This window comes from Schistocerca gregaria, chromosome 4 (assembly GCF_023897955.1).
Source record: "Schistocerca gregaria isolate iqSchGreg1 chromosome 4, iqSchGreg1.2, whole genome shotgun sequence".
Lineage (NCBI taxonomy): Eukaryota > Metazoa > Arthropoda > Insecta > Orthoptera > Acrididae > Schistocerca > Schistocerca gregaria.
Window position 1 is genome coordinate 466,262,893 of NC_064923.1, and position 17,415 is coordinate 466,280,307.

At 39.3% G+C, this 17,415-nt stretch overlaps 1 protein-coding gene across 1 annotated transcript in view; it reads left to right on the plus strand.

Annotated features, from left to right (window-relative positions):
• The window catches only part of LOC126266754 (tyrosine-protein phosphatase non-receptor type 23), a gene marked incomplete in the record, with an annotated part of 145,206 nt that overhangs the window by 107,924 nt on the left and 19,867 nt on the right, over positions 1-17,415 (plus strand). Inside the window, 2 exon segments of the mRNA XM_049971269.1 lie at positions 5,221-5,405; positions 14,861-15,165. Of these exon segments, the coding sequence (XP_049827226.1) occupies positions 5,221-5,405; positions 14,861-15,165 (490 nt within the window).

Genomic DNA, 17,415 nt, shown 5'->3' on the forward strand with positions numbered 1-17,415 from the left:
ATGGATTGTCCCTAGCCCAGTATACACAATTATGGTGGTTAATTGTTCCATCAAGTTTAAACATCACTTCATCTGACCAAAGAATTAGATCATGGAAACATTGCTCTTCTTCACATCTGTTAATGAACTGCTCATAAAATTCGGTTTGCCTATCAGGATCATCCTTGTTAAGAGCATGGAGGAGTCTGGAAATGTAATGCTCAAAGTTATGAGACCACAAAATTGTATGAACACTGCTTCTGCAGATCGCAGTCTCTCTTCTCCATATTGTGCACTGTTCCTTCAACTTCAAATTTATCTCTGATTCTTGTAATTGTTACTCTTGTCAGTGGTGGTGTTCCAAATTCAACTCTCCGCGTCAGAGTATCGCACTCACATTCTCTGTTTTCAGTAACACTTTAGCACTCATTTCCATTGTTCAATGCTGATAATCCTGAAACAAAATAAAGCATTGTTGTGTTTTTCACTGCCTTCTAAATTATTATCCATAAAATTGTATTTCTGTCTCCTGTAATTACAGAGATATTCAAAAGTTGTGGGTACAACAGTCTCGTTTGATTAATCTAGTCTTGTAATGTGAGCCAACATGGCCTTGCTATGCAGTACTGTAAATGGCTGAAAGCAAGGTGAAACTACAGCCTTTAGTTTCCCTGGGGATATGCAGCTCTGCTGTGTTGTTAAGTGATGACTGCATTCACTTGGACTGTTAGAGCCCTTAACCGGGAAGTGAAACGGATACGCTGAATTTGGATGTAGTGGAATTAGTGATGTTTGGTGGCAGGAGGAACGGGGCTTCTGGGTGTGTGAGTACTGGATTATAAATACAAAATCAAATATGGGCAATGCAGGAGTAGGTCTAACAATGAATAAGAAAACAGGAATATGGGTAAGTTACTGTGAGCAGCACAGTGAATTCATTATTGTAGCCAAGATAGGCGCAAAGCCAACACACATCAAAGACATGCCAGTTTACACGTCAACTAATTCGACAGATAATGAAGATATTGAAAGAATGTATGATGAGATAAGAGACATTATTCATATTCTTAAGAGAGAAGAAAAGTTAATTGTGAGCAGTGACCGGAATTTGGCCATACCAAGAGGAAGAGAAAGAAAAATAGTAGCAAAATATGAACTGGGGAGAAAGGAATGAAAGAGGAAGCCATCTCATAGAGTTTTGTGCAGAGTATAATTTAATTGTCACAAACACTTCATTTAAGAATCATTAAAGGGGGTTTTATATGTGGAAGAGACCTGGAGACATGGGAAGGTTTCAGATTTATTATATAATGGTAAGACAGATTTTGGAACAAGATTTTAAACTGTAAGACATTTCCAGGGGGCAGTTGTGATATTTAACTTTAACCATAATTTGTTGGTTATGAATAAATTACGCAAAGGTGGAAATTAAAGAGATGAGACATGGATAAGTTTAAAGAATTAGTGGTTGTTGAGTGTTTGGAAGGCAGCATTAGGCAGCAATTGACTGAAACGGGGAAAAGGAATGGGTAGCTTTGAGAGTCGAAATAGTGAAGGCAGCAGAGAATGAAATAGTAAAAAAAAAATGATTAATAGAAAGCCTTGGATTTCTTAGGAGATATTGAATGTAATCAACAAAAGGAGAAAATATAAAAATGCAGCAAATGAGACAGGCAAAAGAGAACGCAAACATATGATAAAGGAGATTGACAGAAAGTCCAAAATGCCTGAGTAAAAGTAGCTATAGGACAAAAGTAAGTTTGTAGAGACATATACCATGCATCTGCCAAGTCGCTGTGCAGCAGCAAGCCTTATGTGTCTTGTCTTGCGGAGCACATAAGGCTGGCAGCACATCCAAGTCTCGTCTGCCCATGTCCCATGAACCTGCGGTGATAGGGTAGGGGTAGTAGTGTTATGTGTGTGTTGCAGGTGTTAGTAGTGTTCTTCTCTAGTTCTTGTGTCAGCTGAGTGTAGTGAGGATGCTTATTATTGCAGAGAGAGCATTTTAAGTGGAAGAGGTTTCCCATGTAGGAGGAAACTTTAAGGAGCGTGTGATGCATCAGTTTAGATGCATTTACCTGCTTCAAAGTGTCCACTTCCAAATACTGTATGTGATTTTATTCCTGAATTCCAGGCAACAGGTCTAGTTCATGATGCTCCATGAACTGGTAGACCCACAATTATAACAGAATTTAAGCTTGATGACATTTTGGACATTGTGTTGCGGAGTCCAACAAAATCAGTGAGGAAATTATTGCAAGAGGCTAAAATCGCTTGTACGACTACACATAAGGCTGTAACCAAAGAGCTGCGGATTATCCATGTAAAATTCCTGCTGTGTAACAATTACATTGTATTGACCACGCAAAAGAATATCGTCTTATGATTGGTCTCAGCAGTTTGTTAGCATGTTCCATTTCATAATGATTTGTAATATTACCCCCAGATATGTAAGCAATGCGACTGCCTCCAAAAGTTTACCACCAATTCTGTAATCAATTACTACTGGGTTATTTCTGCCAGGTGTACTGGTATGAAATGAGCGGTTTTTGTGAAAATGAAACACTAATTTTGAATTGAAAAATAAAAACATTTTATTCTAAGTACTGACCATTGCATTCTACACATTTTGAGCACCTTTCTGCCAATTTGTGCACACCACACCAATAGAAATGTTCGTCTTTTGAAGCAAATCAATCAGGTACCCAATTTTCAACTTCTTCATAGGAATTGAAATGTTCCTCAGCCAGTGTGCGTCCCATTGATGAAAACAAATGGTAGTCGGAAGGAGCCAAGTCTGGTGAATACGCCGTGTAGGATAGCAGCTTCCAGCCAAGTGTTTTGATTGCATCCTGAACCAGTTTTCCTTTGTGTGCAGGTGCATTGTCGTGTAAAAACTTTGCATTTCTTCTGGCCCATTCTGGTCTGTTTTCGATCAATGCATAGTTCAAATTGATCATTTGTTGTCTGTAGTGATTTGTATTCACAGTTTCACCCGGTTTTAGAAGCTCATGATAAAACACACCTTTCTGATCCTACCAAACAGTTGCCGAATTGATCTGGTTTTGCAGTCGATGTTGATGGTTGCCCCGGATTAACCCATGATTTTTCCCATTTAAGATTCTTAAAATAAATCCATTTTTCATTGCCAGTAACAGTTCAATGCAAAATTGATTTTCTTTCATGTCTTTGAAGCAAAATTTGGCAAATGGTTTTTTGGTTTTCCATCTGTCTTTCATTCAATTCATGTCGCACCCATTTTCCACACTTTTGGATCTTTCCCATAGCTTTCAAACGGTCAGAAATTGTTTGTTGTGCAACATTTAGCATTGCTGCCATTTGCTTCTGACTCAAAGTATCATCTTCATCCAATATTGCTTACAATTCGAAGTCTTCGAACTTTTTTGGTGGCCTTCCACATTCTTCATTTCTTACATTAAAATCATTATTTCTGAACCGTTGAAACCATCTTTTGCATGTTGCTTCTGATAGAGCATGATCACCATATGCCTCGACAAGCATTCGATGCGACTCTGCAGCACATTTTCAAATCAAAACAAAAAATTAATGCTTTCCGCAAATCATCACTTTCTGATACAAAATTCGACATTGTTAACACGATGAAAATATGTGATGTTTGTTCCATGACTTGATGTATACTAAATATCTTTGACAGATGTCATACCAACCAAACAAAAAAATAATTAAGGCTCGTTCACAACAAATGTTCCCTATCAACACATTTGTATCTTAACGCTCATTTCATACCGGTACACCTGGTATATTTCCATCTGCTATGACCATTATCTTGCATTCATTTGTGCTTAAACAGAGTTTCCATTTTCAAACCAACTGTAATTACTGTAGTCTTTTGTTCTGCATTTCCTTACAGTTATCCAAAAGCAAAGCATTGTCCATGAAAATTCAGGGAGGTCTGCTGACTATCTAATGTATTGAAAAAATTAGTAGTGGAGCCTTTTTCAGTGGAGATAACAATTTATTTTTTTATAGGTGGTAGATAGGGGTTATTTGCGATCTGTTGGATGGGTGAGAAAGAAATGTTTCTGCTGTATTATCAGATGAAGGAAGGTACTTCTTTGGCAGGTCGAATGTAAGGTAAGGATAAAAGTTAGGCCCTTGAATGGGAATTAAGCCTATGCAGGATTGAGGTTGCCAAGATCAAGTTTATGACAGTATTGTTGGTCTATGTGGATAAGGGGTGTGTGATGTTAGCTAGACACAGAGATTGGAGGAATGGTGTTATAGTCATTGTGGCGAATGATGTTAAAAGTTGAGAGTGTAATTTAGCAAGTTAGGCAGTTTTTAAGGTGGTATTGTGTGTGTGTGTGTGTGTGTGTGTGTGTGTGTGTGTGTGTGTGTGTAATCTGCTAAATTCATACTCTAGTCCTGAAATATGTGACTGAGAGATACTATCCTTAAATACGCACAAAAAAAAAAAAAAAAAAAAACGAGTCTAGTGGGTAATCTAAAGAAACGCTTTGGAAATAACTGTAAAATTCTAATCAGCAGGGATAGGGAATGTTTTCTGCTGCTACATTGTTTGTGAGAAGAAATAATGCTGAAAGTTACCTTATTGAATGCATGCTAAGGGCACTGAGGAACCAGTCAGGATATACTCACTTGTGTAAAGCAAATCGTTGTAATATGTGTAGACTTTTGCTGCGTAAAAGAAATTATTATTATTAGTTATTTTTTTAAATATGATTTCATAAAGTTGTTTTATTTTTTATTTTCCCCCCTACACTCAGCTGACTTTATTTGTACTTGCAACTTATGTAACTTCAGCAAAGCGGAGAAACAGAGTATGTCATTTCTTTCCTTTTTTATTTTTACCCTCTAAAAAATGCCGTTAATTTTTTTATATCTGTACTGGCTGAATTGTCTTTATGCTTGATGGTCTTGAGAGCCCTTGTATAATTTTATCGCTATAAACAGTTGTTTTCCAACGCATGTAATTAGTCCTGTGTCCAGTATTGAGCCAATGTGACACACCCATTCATCCCTTACTGCTTTTCCATATGTAGTGAGTGTCATGAACTGACACACTTACAACAAACAGTGTTAATACATTAAACTTTCAGAATTTTGTTGTCTGTAAATGGCCACTTTCTTGCTAAATGATTACTTTTCTTTTTTTTGTAATAAATATTTTACAACTCCAGATAAAATATTTTTCTGTAATTTTGTACGCATATTAATTTCTGTTTGTTATTTTTTCAGTTGGAAGGACAGATTTATTGGCCACAGGAGAAGGGAAGTGAACTGACAATGGGAAAAATGAAGCTCAGTTTACAAAGTTGCAATGTTCGCCCAAATTGGATTGAAAGGATAATTTCTGTGTCTCTTGGAGAAACCAGAGCGAGAAGAGTGATTGTTCACTTGCAGTTTACAGCTTGGCCTGGGAGGTAAGGGGAAGTATGAATTATAGTTTTACAACTATTTAACAGTTTTTCATGTGCCCTCATGTTTTGTTGATGCACACACTATGGAGAAATAATCTCGTGTAATCTGAAGCCATTCTTACTCTACCCAATGAAGTTATGAATTATCCTTTACTCAAACAAAGTGTGTTGATTATTTGACACCTCCTCCTTAATGTTAGTCTCCCTTTGCCCTAATAATGGGAAGATACTTCACATCATGGCGTCTGAATGACCTGCCTTCCTTTCCAATATTAAACTTCATATCCCTTTTTCATTACCGAGGAAGAGATTAATAGTTCTGAAGACTAAGAAATTTTTTCTTCATTTATTTATTCCTGTCAGCAGTATTCAGATTTGCCTTCTAAAGGCAATAGATAGAGGCTTTCTTGTAGGGTCTCCCATTGCAGTTACTAAATTTGTGATGAAGCAAACAGCTCTTCTTTGAATATTCCCTCTGTTACAGTCTCAGACTGATAACAGTTCTAAATAACTCAGCAGACTGGAGATTTTTAAGTTACCTTGTCCGTGGATGAATTACACTTTCTTAGGATTCTTTAAATAAATTTCAGTCTAACATGCTATTTCCACAGCTAGATGTATGTGGTGGTTTCATCTCATGATGATGCACTTGTCTCTGATCAACACTGCCATTGAGAACAACTTTCTGGATTCTGTTACTTAAGAAGTCTTTGAGCAGTCACATACCTGAGAACCTATAACATATACTTCTACCTTCGTTAACAATCTGTGTAGTGGCAGTATGTCAAATATTTTGTTTTATTTTATTTTATTTACATGTCAAATTCCGTAGGACCAAATTGAGGAGAAAATCTCCAAGGTCATGGTAGATGTCAGTACATGAAATCACAACATAAAAGTAATAACAGATAAAAATAAATGTTTATGAATCTGAAAAAAAAAAACAGTCCATAAATTTAAGTAAACGCAGTCAACAATACAACAAAAATCAGCTTAATTTTTAAAGGAACTCCTCGACAGAATAGAAGGAGTGACCCATGAGGAAACTCTACAGTTTCTATTTGAAAGCACGTAGATTACTGCTAAGATTTTTGAATTCAAGTGGTAACTTATTGAAAATCGAATGCAGCAGTATACTGCACACCTTTCTGCGCAGGAGTTAAGGAAGTCCGATCCAAATGCTGGTTTGATTTCTGCTGAGTATTAACTAAGTGAAAGCTGCTTATTCTTGGGAATTGAGAGGCCAATGTCAAAATACCCAGTCTCATGAATAGGAGTTGACAAAAGGTTCATGAACTTATACCACTTATTGTCCAAGAGGTTCGTGAACTTAAACTTACCACTTATTGCCCATTTCTAAGCCAAAAATATCCTTTTAGAATGGGATGGGTTACCCCAAAACATAATACCATACTACATAAGCAAATGAAAATCAGCAAAATAGACTAATTTTCATGTCGAACAATCACTCGCTTCAGATACCGTTCGAATAGTAAAAATGGCAGCAGTAAGTCTTTCAACAAGATCCTGAATGTGGACTTTCCATGACAGCTTACTATCTGTCTGAACACCTAGAAATTTGAGCTGTTCAGTTTCACTAATCACATGCCCATTCTGTGAAATTAAAACGTCAGGTTTTGTTGAATTGTACGTTAGAAACTGTAAAAACTGAGTCTTACTGTGATTTACCGTTAGTTTATTTTCTACAAGCCCTGAACTTAGGTTATGAACTGCACTGTTTGAAACCGAGCCAGTGTTGCACACAATGTCCTTTACTACCAAGCTAGTGTCAGCAGCAAAGATAAATATTTTAGAGTTAGCCATAATACTAGAGGACATGTCATTTATATAAATAAGGAACAGGATTGGCCCCAACTCTGATCCCTGGGGCGCCCCCCACTTGTCTGTACTCCACTCAGACCCCACATCACAGCCATTCTCAACATTGTGAATAATGACATTTTTCTGTCTGTTGCTAAAGTAAGAGGTGAACCAATTGTGAGCTACTCCCCATATTCTGTAATGGTCCAACTTCTGGAGCAATATTTTGTGATCAACACAATCAAATGCCTTAGTTAAATAAAGAAATATGCCTATCGTTCGAAACCTTTTGTTTAGCCCATCCAATACCTCACAGAGAAAGGAGAATATAGCATTTTCATTTGTAATAGACTTCTAAACCCGAACTGTACATTTGATAGCAAATTGTATTACATGAAATGATCAATTATTCTTACATACACAGGCTTTTCAATAAGTTTTGCAAACACTGATGGCATAGAAACATGTCTAAAATTATCTACATTATCCCTTTATCCTTTTTTATAAAGCAGTTTCACTAAGGAGTACTTTAATCGCTCAGGAAACTGACCATTCCTAAAGTAAAAATTACAAATAAGGCTAAATACAGGGATAACATGTGCAGCACAGTACTTTAATATTCTACTAGGCACTCCATCGTAACCAAGAGAGTCCTTGGTCTTCAGTGAATTAATTGTTGACTCAATCTCCCTCTTGTCTGTATCATAGAGAAATATTTCAAACATCAATCTCGGAAAGGCATTTGCCAAGAAAGTTATATGATTCCCTGTAGAAACTAAATTTTTATTTAATTCACCAGCATTGCTTAGAAAATAATTATTAAATACTGTACACATATCTGATTTATCACTAACAGAAATATTTTTAATGCGAACTGACTTTATATCATCAGGTGGCTAGCCGAGTATGGATTTAGATGTAGATACCTTGTGCTGCTGACCAGACACTTCACAACTGACCATATGGTTTTAATTTTATCCTGTGAATTAGCTGTTCTATTTGCATGCCACATACTCTTTGCCTTCCTAATAACATTTTAAGCACCTCACAATACTGTTTGTAATGGGCTACTGTATTTTAATTGTTACTACTTCTAACATTTTGATGTAATTCCCACTTTGTTCTACATGATATCGTTATTCCACTAGTCAGCCACCCGGGTTGCTAGTATCACATTCAGAATGTTCTAATTGAAAGCAACTCTCAAAGAGCATGAGAAATGTGTTACCTATGTTATTGCCACTACAAACATCCTGCCACTCTTGTTCCTTGACAAGGTTTAAAAAACTCTCTATTGTTGTTGGATTAACTTTCCTACATAGTTTGAAATATAATGTGACATTTGTTTGCGTACTAAAGGCTTTTAGTTTTAAAATTTGTGCATCATGGTCTGAAAGGCCATTCACCCTTTTACTAACAGAAATACTTCACAAATATCTAGAAATATGGAATCTGTGTGTTGCCCTTCATCCATAGTTCACAGTATATCTTGAGAAAAAGGGCAAGCTGAGTTTCACATAAATGAAACCGTGCTGATTGTCAAAGCTCAGGGAAATTTGTTATATTCGAACTCAGACTATGTTCAAGAATTTGGCAGCAAACCAAATTTAGGGATATTGTTCTGAAATTTTGAGAGCTGTTCTTTTACCTTTCTTATGTGAGGGAGTCTGCGCTTTTTTCCAGTCGCTTGTGATTTTACACTGGGTGAGATTCATGGTAAATGTAAGCTAAGTAAGAAGCCAATGCCATAGAGTACACTTTGTGAAACCGAGTCGGGTTTCCGTCCAGACCTTATGACATGTTTGTCTTCAACTCTTTAAATTGTTTCTTTACTCCAGAGATGCATATTACTGTGTCATCCAGATGGAAGTCTGTTAGATTGTCAAATGATAATATATTTGTATGATCCTCCGGTGTGAACAGTTTCTTAAACACCATCTTCAACTGCCACGTCAGACTGGTCAACGAGTGACTGGATGGAAGGCTTAGACCTACTTACCAATTTCACATATGACCACAGTTTTCTCGGACTCTTGGTCAGATCTTTTGCAAAGGTATTATGGTAATACTTCTATGCTTTGTGCACAGAGCTTTTCACAGAAGCACAAATCTCTACTAACCTTTACCTGTCATCATTTGCACATTCTATTTTGAACAGACAATGCTACCTCTGTGTTTTATGAATTTTGTTGTTAAATTGTGGTGGGTCTTTTCTGTCCTCAATCCACTTACTAGACACATACTTCTCAAGACCACAATTTACAATTTCTGTGTCCCTCCTCAAAGACTGAAACAACCTACGTGTCTTTCCGTTTGTGTTGTTCTACCAACCTATGATTGTCTGCTGTTAGAAGAGTGCCAGTTTCTTAACATATGAATGAAGAATCTAGTTGGTACACCATTGGGGCCAATACTCTTTTCTCTGCCATGCGTCTCCAGTTGTGTCTAATTCTGGAAATAGGTAGTTGTGTATCTTTCGTTTTTTCCATTTGTGCTGCAGTTAAAAGTAAAATCTTGTTTTATGATCTTTGACAGTGAAGTAATTTTGTATGACACAATGTAACATTTCAGCCTTCATTTTATCTTCCATTTTGATCTGTTGATTAATGGAGTGTACATTGGACAAAAACCGAGGATAGAGGCAACTTGGCAGATAAGTTCTTGCTTTTAAATTCATTGAACTTTTTGTAACATAGTTGTCATTATACAGGGTATCCCAGGTGTAATGGTCAGTTTTCAGGGATGCGACAGGAATGACCATTTGAAGAAAAGGTTTAGTAAGTATGGCCTCTAAAATTCGTGCCTCAAGAGCTGTGAGCTCTTCTTTATCTTCAATACTGTGGAACTCATCTCTTCTACTGAACAAGTGTTTGTAGCTCATAAGGTATGCATGTTAGAGCATCTGTTTACTAGGTTTTTTTTCCTCCTCCTTCGAGTGATTGTTTCTGTCAATCCCTGAACACTGGCTGTACCTTCAGGGACACGCATTATTTGTGTTGATTTTGTTTAGTTCCTGCTTGTCATCAAGGATGTAGTTTCATTTCAATTTTTGTGCACTTCTTTCTGTTTTATAATAATTTCATAATATTATTGACCATGATGGGTCCTTCCCACACCCACTATGTTTCATGGCACATACATATCTAGCACAGTACCTATAACAGTTTTGAATTTTTGCCAGAGATCATCTAATTTCTTCTTCCAAGAGTTGAATGTCTGCTGCTGGCTGTATTTTTTATCATTTTCTTGACATGCTTGATAAGGATAAATTACTTGCTTCCTTTCTTTACATTTTTGTAACACTAGCGATCAATAATGCTATGATACGTTTATGATTGATGATTGCTAATTCTGAATTCACTGCCGTGAAGATGCCAGACTTTTTGCTTTTAGCTGATCCAATGCATGCCTTGTGTGTGAGGGTTGTCTAACCAGATTCTCAAGGCAATTTTCATAATAAAAAAGAAATGAATTCAGTACCATGCCACAAGCTTTGTCCCCTCGCTTCTGCTCCGAATGATCTGTGTCACCCATCTGTTGCTAACAAATTGAAATCTACCCCTATTTATAATAGCATAATTAGGAAATATACACAATATGTGCCAGGCTTTGTCAGTAGTACTTCACTACTTTGATATTTGCTGTGAATGGACAATAAATACATTCAAGTACTTTTTTCAGCATACCTTTGTTGCTTCATTCCAGTCTCAGTCATGCGTCTTAACTCCATTTATCTTATTAGAGATTACTCAGCTTCCTGTCACTGCATTGTTGTTATTATCAAGGATTAAACAGTCCCTGGTTAATTCCACTCTCAAGAATTTTGCTCGGTAACTGGGCTTTTCTTTGCAATAAATGTCTAGACGCCAAAATGAGCTGAGGATAGTTCCTGAAACCAGCAAAGTTTTCATTGGTGGCAGTATGAACCACAGCTTGCAAGTTGCACAAGTTGTGTTCAGCAGCAGCCAGTAGATTCTCCTACGAGACTTTTCTGACATATATATACACAAAGTCCGCACTGGTCTTTGTTCCTTACTGATCACTGTTTTCTTTATGGGATCCATCATCCACTTAATATTGCAGCTCGCAATAGTGAACATTTCCTCCATCTGTTTAAGTCTAAATGTAGTTGGAAGGTAGTCCGTGCCATAACAGAAAAGACTTTTGATGGTGTGGGCATCTTATTAGCAACAGGAACACTTCATGTCAGTAGTTACAGCATACAGAGGCAGACATCCAATCGGTTCTCCCATTAGCTATCTGACCAAAGACCCATGTGCCCTCCCGGCCCCCTGTCATTCACATTTGGATAATGATATGCCACTGCATGCACCTGATAGCCGCTACAGTCCAAGGAAACAGCTGAATTCTGTTAACCGCAACCAGTACAGTTTGTAACTCCATTAAGATGACAGTCAGCTGCCCATCCATCCGCATACAACAAATCCAGTTGATTGGCATCTTGCATCATAAGATAAGTCTACACATCTGAAAGAATCTAAAGAAATGACACACTGTAAAAACTAGTGAACTAAATATGATGTGCAAATTAAGCACTGCAACAGCTGTGACACTCTATATATCCCCTGCTTGACAGATGAGGCAGTAGTGAGCTAAGTCTTTGAAAAGGCTGACACACCCAAATGAGGTACAGTGGTACCTATTTTTGACTGGAGCCACATTACAAAATTTGTTCACACGAGGCTAGCTTTTGGAGATACCAAAAAAGAAAAGAAAAATGCTATAGCACACACGGATAAAAGCTACCAAACATTCTTTTCTATTGTATTAAGTAAAATAAATGCTTTCCGCAAACTAAGTCCTGCAACTTCTAAGAAAGCTGAAGCAAGTACTTGTACTATTACTAATCACTCGATTTACTGTTCTAGTCTTATATGTGTCAAACAAAAGTAATTGTGTAACTGCATGTCTGAATCCATTGCCATTGTGGTCTTTCTGTAATAAAGAGTTAAGGCAATGGAATTGTTTCACATGAAGAGTTAAAACAATAAAATTGTTTCACAGTATGTAAAAATATGAGGGTGGATCAAAAAGTAATCAAGTAATTTAATAATGAACATGTAACAGTTGAAGTAACAATTGAATTAGTGAAGATCATATGTGAACTGTCCTCTAAACAACACTGTTCAACATAGTCAGGGCTGTACACATTTGCACCATCGCTGAATTCAGATGTCATGACCCATGATTTTAAAGCTGTTTTAGCCTCACCCAAGCCATTGAATTTGTAACCATGTAGGATCAGAGACCCAAACAGGCGGAGAACAGATGGGACCAAATCAGGGCTGTAGGTTGCATGAGGCACCATCAACCCATCTATTTTTGCTGTCACTTAGATTGTGAAAAATGACATGTGGCATGTACGTTATCATGATGAAACTGGCATGGGAATGCACTTAGCTGGGGATATCACTTAGAATATTAAAAAGCGGGAAGAAGGAAAACTCTTAATTTTTCCTCATTTGCTTTGATACCTGGGTTCACGGGTGTGTGTCATGCTTCGGTAGCTCAGATGGTAGAGCACTTGCCCGCAAAAGGCAAAGGTCCCGAGTTCGAGTCTCGTGCTGAGTGGTTGTACAGTTCAGTTATTTGCACTAATTCCAATGTTACATGTATGTTATTATTTTTTTATAACACAGGAGGCATTATTTACTGATGATCCTTATTTTTGTTATTATTCTCAACAAAAATTTTCTAAAAAGAACCCAATACAAGCCAAAGATAACCACTCTTGTCATTATGTCATTAGAATATGACAGGAGTGACATCAAATGAACTTTGTTACGTTGCATGCAGACATTTTGTATTATTGCCTTACTGTTATTTATAATCTCTGATGTATTTCAAAAGACAGGTAATTTATTCGAACACAATGCTGCAACCAAATTCCTCCAAGCAGAATGAGAAAGAGGAAGGTGCAGTTTTCCTTGCTGCTGGTATTCATTCTGTACGTTTCAAGATCTGTGTCCAACTAAAGGAAAACTATAAACTTTTGGTGAAATAGAAAAGGAAAGGATAGATTGCTACTCACTGCTTAGAGGAGGTGTTCAGTTGCTGATAGGCACAGTGAAAAAGACTACCAAAATATTTCAAGCTTTTGGGCAAAGTCGTTCTTCCAACAGAGAGAGCACTCTCCCTCCTCCCCTCTCTCCCCTCCTCCCTGCTCTCCCCTCGTCCCCTCCCTGCCCTCCGCCCCTCTCCCCTCTCTCCCCTCCTCCCCTCTCTCCCCTACTCCCCCTCTCCCCTCACCCCTCTCCCCCCTCCTCCCCTCTCCCCCCTCCTCCCCTCTCTCCCCTCCTCCCCTACTCCCCTCTCTCCCCTCTCTCCCCTCTCTCACCTCCTCCCCTCTCTCCCCTCTCTCACCTCCTCCCCTCTCTCCCCTCCTCCCCTCTTCCCCTCTCTCCCCTCCTCCCCTCTCTGCCCTCCTCCCGTCTCTCCCCTCCCCCCTCTCTCCCCTCCACCCCTCTCTCCCCTCCTCCCCTCTCTCCCCTCCACGCCTCTCTCCCCTCCACCCCTCTCTCCTCCCCTCTCTCCCCTCTCTCCCCTCTCTCCCCTCTCTCCCCTCTCTCCCCTCCTCCCCTCTCTCCCCTCCTCCCCTCTCTCCCCTCCTCCCCTCTCTACCCTCCTCCCCTCCTCCCTTCTTTCCCCTCCTCCCCTCACTCCCCTCATACGCTCTCTCCCTTCCTCCCCTCTCCCCCCTCCTCCCCTCTCCCCCTCCTCCTCTCTCTCCCCTCCTCCTCTCTCTCCCCTCCTCCTCTCTCTCCCCTCCTCCCCTCTCTCCCCTCCTCCCCTCTCTCCCCTCCTCCCCTCTCTCCCCTCCTCCCCTCTATACCCTCCTCCCCTCTATCCCCTCCTCCCCTCTCTCCCCTCCCTCCACTCTCTCCCCTCCCTCCGCTCTCTCCCCTCCCTCCGCTCCCTCCGCTCTCTCCCCTCCCTGCCCGCTCTCCCCTCCCTGCCCGCTCTCCCCTCCCTCTCCACTCTCCCCTCCGTCTCCGCTCTCCCCTCTCTCCCCGCTCTCCCCCCCCTCCCCGCCCTCCCCTCCTCCCCCTTCCTGCTCTCCCCCCCACTCCGCTCTCCCGCCCCATCCCTGCTGTCCCCCTTTCATCACCTCCAAGCACAGTCTCATGACACTTACCTAGCAACCCTATCCTGTCCCCACCATGTTCATGACCTGACAGGAAGCACAACACCTTCCCCCACCCCTATTCTGCTCTCCCCATGCCAACTCCTTACCACCACCACCACCACCACCACCACCACCATCACCACCCACCCACCCCAGAAGACTGCTGCTAACATCAGACACTGTCGCAGTCAGGTCCCACCGCCCCCGGTATTGGTCATTTGTGTGTGAGTTGTGCTTGTGTGAAGGCATGTGTGTTTTCTATTTTGGAGAGAGGACACACACAGTCTTTTTCTGTTGTACATATATTATGCCACTCTATGCTTCCTCTGTGAGGTGAGCACAATCTGTCCTTTCCATGTAGTTGTTATTCCAGTCTGGACTTTCCAGTGTTTCATTTCACCACATACATAAGTTATTTTAAGTATAATATTTTATACTTACCATGTTTACTTTACATTTTGCCAGCTTAGACATGGGTTGTATGTTGCAGCTCATTTCCAGCATCACCAGGACCTTTCCTCAGTTTTGTATCAGAGACACTCAGCCTGTACAAACAGCAACGTAATACTGCTCATCCAGTTGTTGTTCACTGTCTCTCAGGGGTTGGCCGGACAGGTCTATTTTGCCTGGTATGTGCAGCAGTGTGTGAAGTGCGAGCTGGCCATGGATTACTGGATTTGGTGGCAACCACAGCTATTATGAGTACTAACCGCAAAGGTTCTCTGCGCGATCGTGAACACCTTAAATTTGCATATCAGTCTGTTCTTTATTATGCACAGGATCTGCTTATGAAACGTGAGTAACAACAATAAATTAGCAAATTGTACCTCTATCTGTGTTGTCATTTTCTTTGTAACAGACATAAGTGTATTATGTTTTTGTGCTGAGCCTGAAGAAAGGTGATCACTTAATTGCATCATTTGAAGAGAGTGGTACTTTGTTTATTCATCCTAAAACGTCAGCCATTGTGGATTATTATTTTCAACACTACACCATCAACTGCAATGCACGTTTATTCTTGATTTTTATATTTTTTCAGCTGTATACTAACAGTGGAGATTCCGTCCCATAGTTACACAAATGTGCAGTGACTGAAACATTGTCACTTTGCTTGTTAAATTATGTTACAGCAACACTACGTCTATTATCTTACTCTTTAGGATGTTTATTATATTTCCTTTGCTTCAATTAGAAATTTGATATGCAGTCTCGATTTCTGGACCATCCCTAAGTCTAGCTCAGAAAGCAACTCTTGTATGATTTTTAAAAATTATTAGCTGTGCTAGGCACGTGTTGCGAAGCCTCTTCTTCTTTCTAAGTAGGTATACATTTACAAAGCAGACACATTTACACATACAAAATAAATGAAAGACTGTATTATGGAAAGGAAAGTGGCCAGGCACAACAAAAAGACTGACACACACACACTCTCTCTCTCTCTCTCTCTCTCTCTCTCTCTCTCTCTCTCTCTCTCTCTCTCTCTCTCTCTCTCTCTCTCTCTCTCTCTTCAGTGTGTGTGTGTTTGTTGTTAATGAACGTCTTAATGGCTGAAAGCATTATTTGTGAAAGTCTTTTTGTTGTACCTATTTGCGATTTAGCATCTCTGCTATATGGTGAATAGCAACTTTCCTTTTCATAATATTGTTGTATTCCATCCTGGATTTTCCATTGTTTGAAATGAAAAACAGTGATTTTTGTGTGTTACTTTAAATAAGTAACAGATCACTCACATACTTTGGGGTACACACTACATTTGATCTTCCCATACTCTGCAGAAAAGAAAAGAAAAAAAAATTAGCTGTCCCACTCATGAGCATGCAACGTATCAATTGAATATGTAAAAACCATGGACTTTCCAGAAGCAACTGACCATATACCTTGTTGAAGGTCATTAATAGTATAAGGCAAATTAAGAACTGCACTCATTTGGAATCAATTGATGGGAATGCGTGGAATAAGCACATTTTCTCCTTTTGACTTGCCATTCAGAATTGTTGCTGCAATTATGTTTGGGATCAGCTTTTGGCAGCCAGCCTGGCTCCATTGCACAATCATGGTGGATTAATGTAGTGCTAAAGAATTATTGGTGCACTGATTTTGATTGACAATCTGTGTGGAGGTAAACCAGACAGAGTCAACAAATTTAAAAACTCGATTGGACATTTTAAAATTTGATCCACATTCTTGATAGTGTCAATCAGTTTGTAGGTGACAGACTCATCCACAATTTGTTTGTAAGTAGTGTAGTTGATAACTTTGATGTCAGTGTTTCTTGCTACCAAAATTGTACTTTTGCTGAGCAATTGGTGAGTTCTGCAATTGGTGAGTTCTGCAATTGGTGAGTTCTGCAATTGGTGAGTTCTGCAATTGGTGAGTTCTGCAATTGGTGAGTTCTGCAATTGGTGAGTTCTGCAATTGGTGAGTTCTGCAATTGGTGAGTTCTGCAATTGGTGAGTTCTGCAATTGGTGAGTTCTGCAATTGGTGAGTTCTGCAATTGGTGAGTTCTGCAATTGGTGAGTTCTGCAATTGGTGAGTTCTGCAATTGGTGAGTTCTGCAATTGGTGAGTTCTGCAATTGGTGAGTTCTGCAATTGGTGAGTTCTGCAATTGGTGAGTTCTGCAATTGGTGAGTTCTGCAATTGGTGAGTTCTGCAATTGGTGAGTTCTGCAATTGGTGAGTTCTGCAATTGGTGAGTTTTGCAATTGGTGAGTTTTGCAATTGGTGACAGTTTATGGGAAAACTTACTGAATTAATTATTTGGTCAATGAAACAGTTACATGAAAAATCAATGGAGATGAAATATATTTTGTGTTGGCATCTACCAGTACTTTTCCATTACCTATGTCCAGTAGCCATTTTTAAAATATAGGTGAAGCATTGCACTGCAGATTTAGCATATTTTGGTCTTTAATGGGAGTTGTGGCACATATTTCATCCATTTTTTAACAAATTTCTACCCTACAGTTTCATCTGATTTCTGAGGAAATGTAATCGTGCCAGTCATTGTCATTTCAAGAAAAATTACTGTTACTGGCAACAGTCTG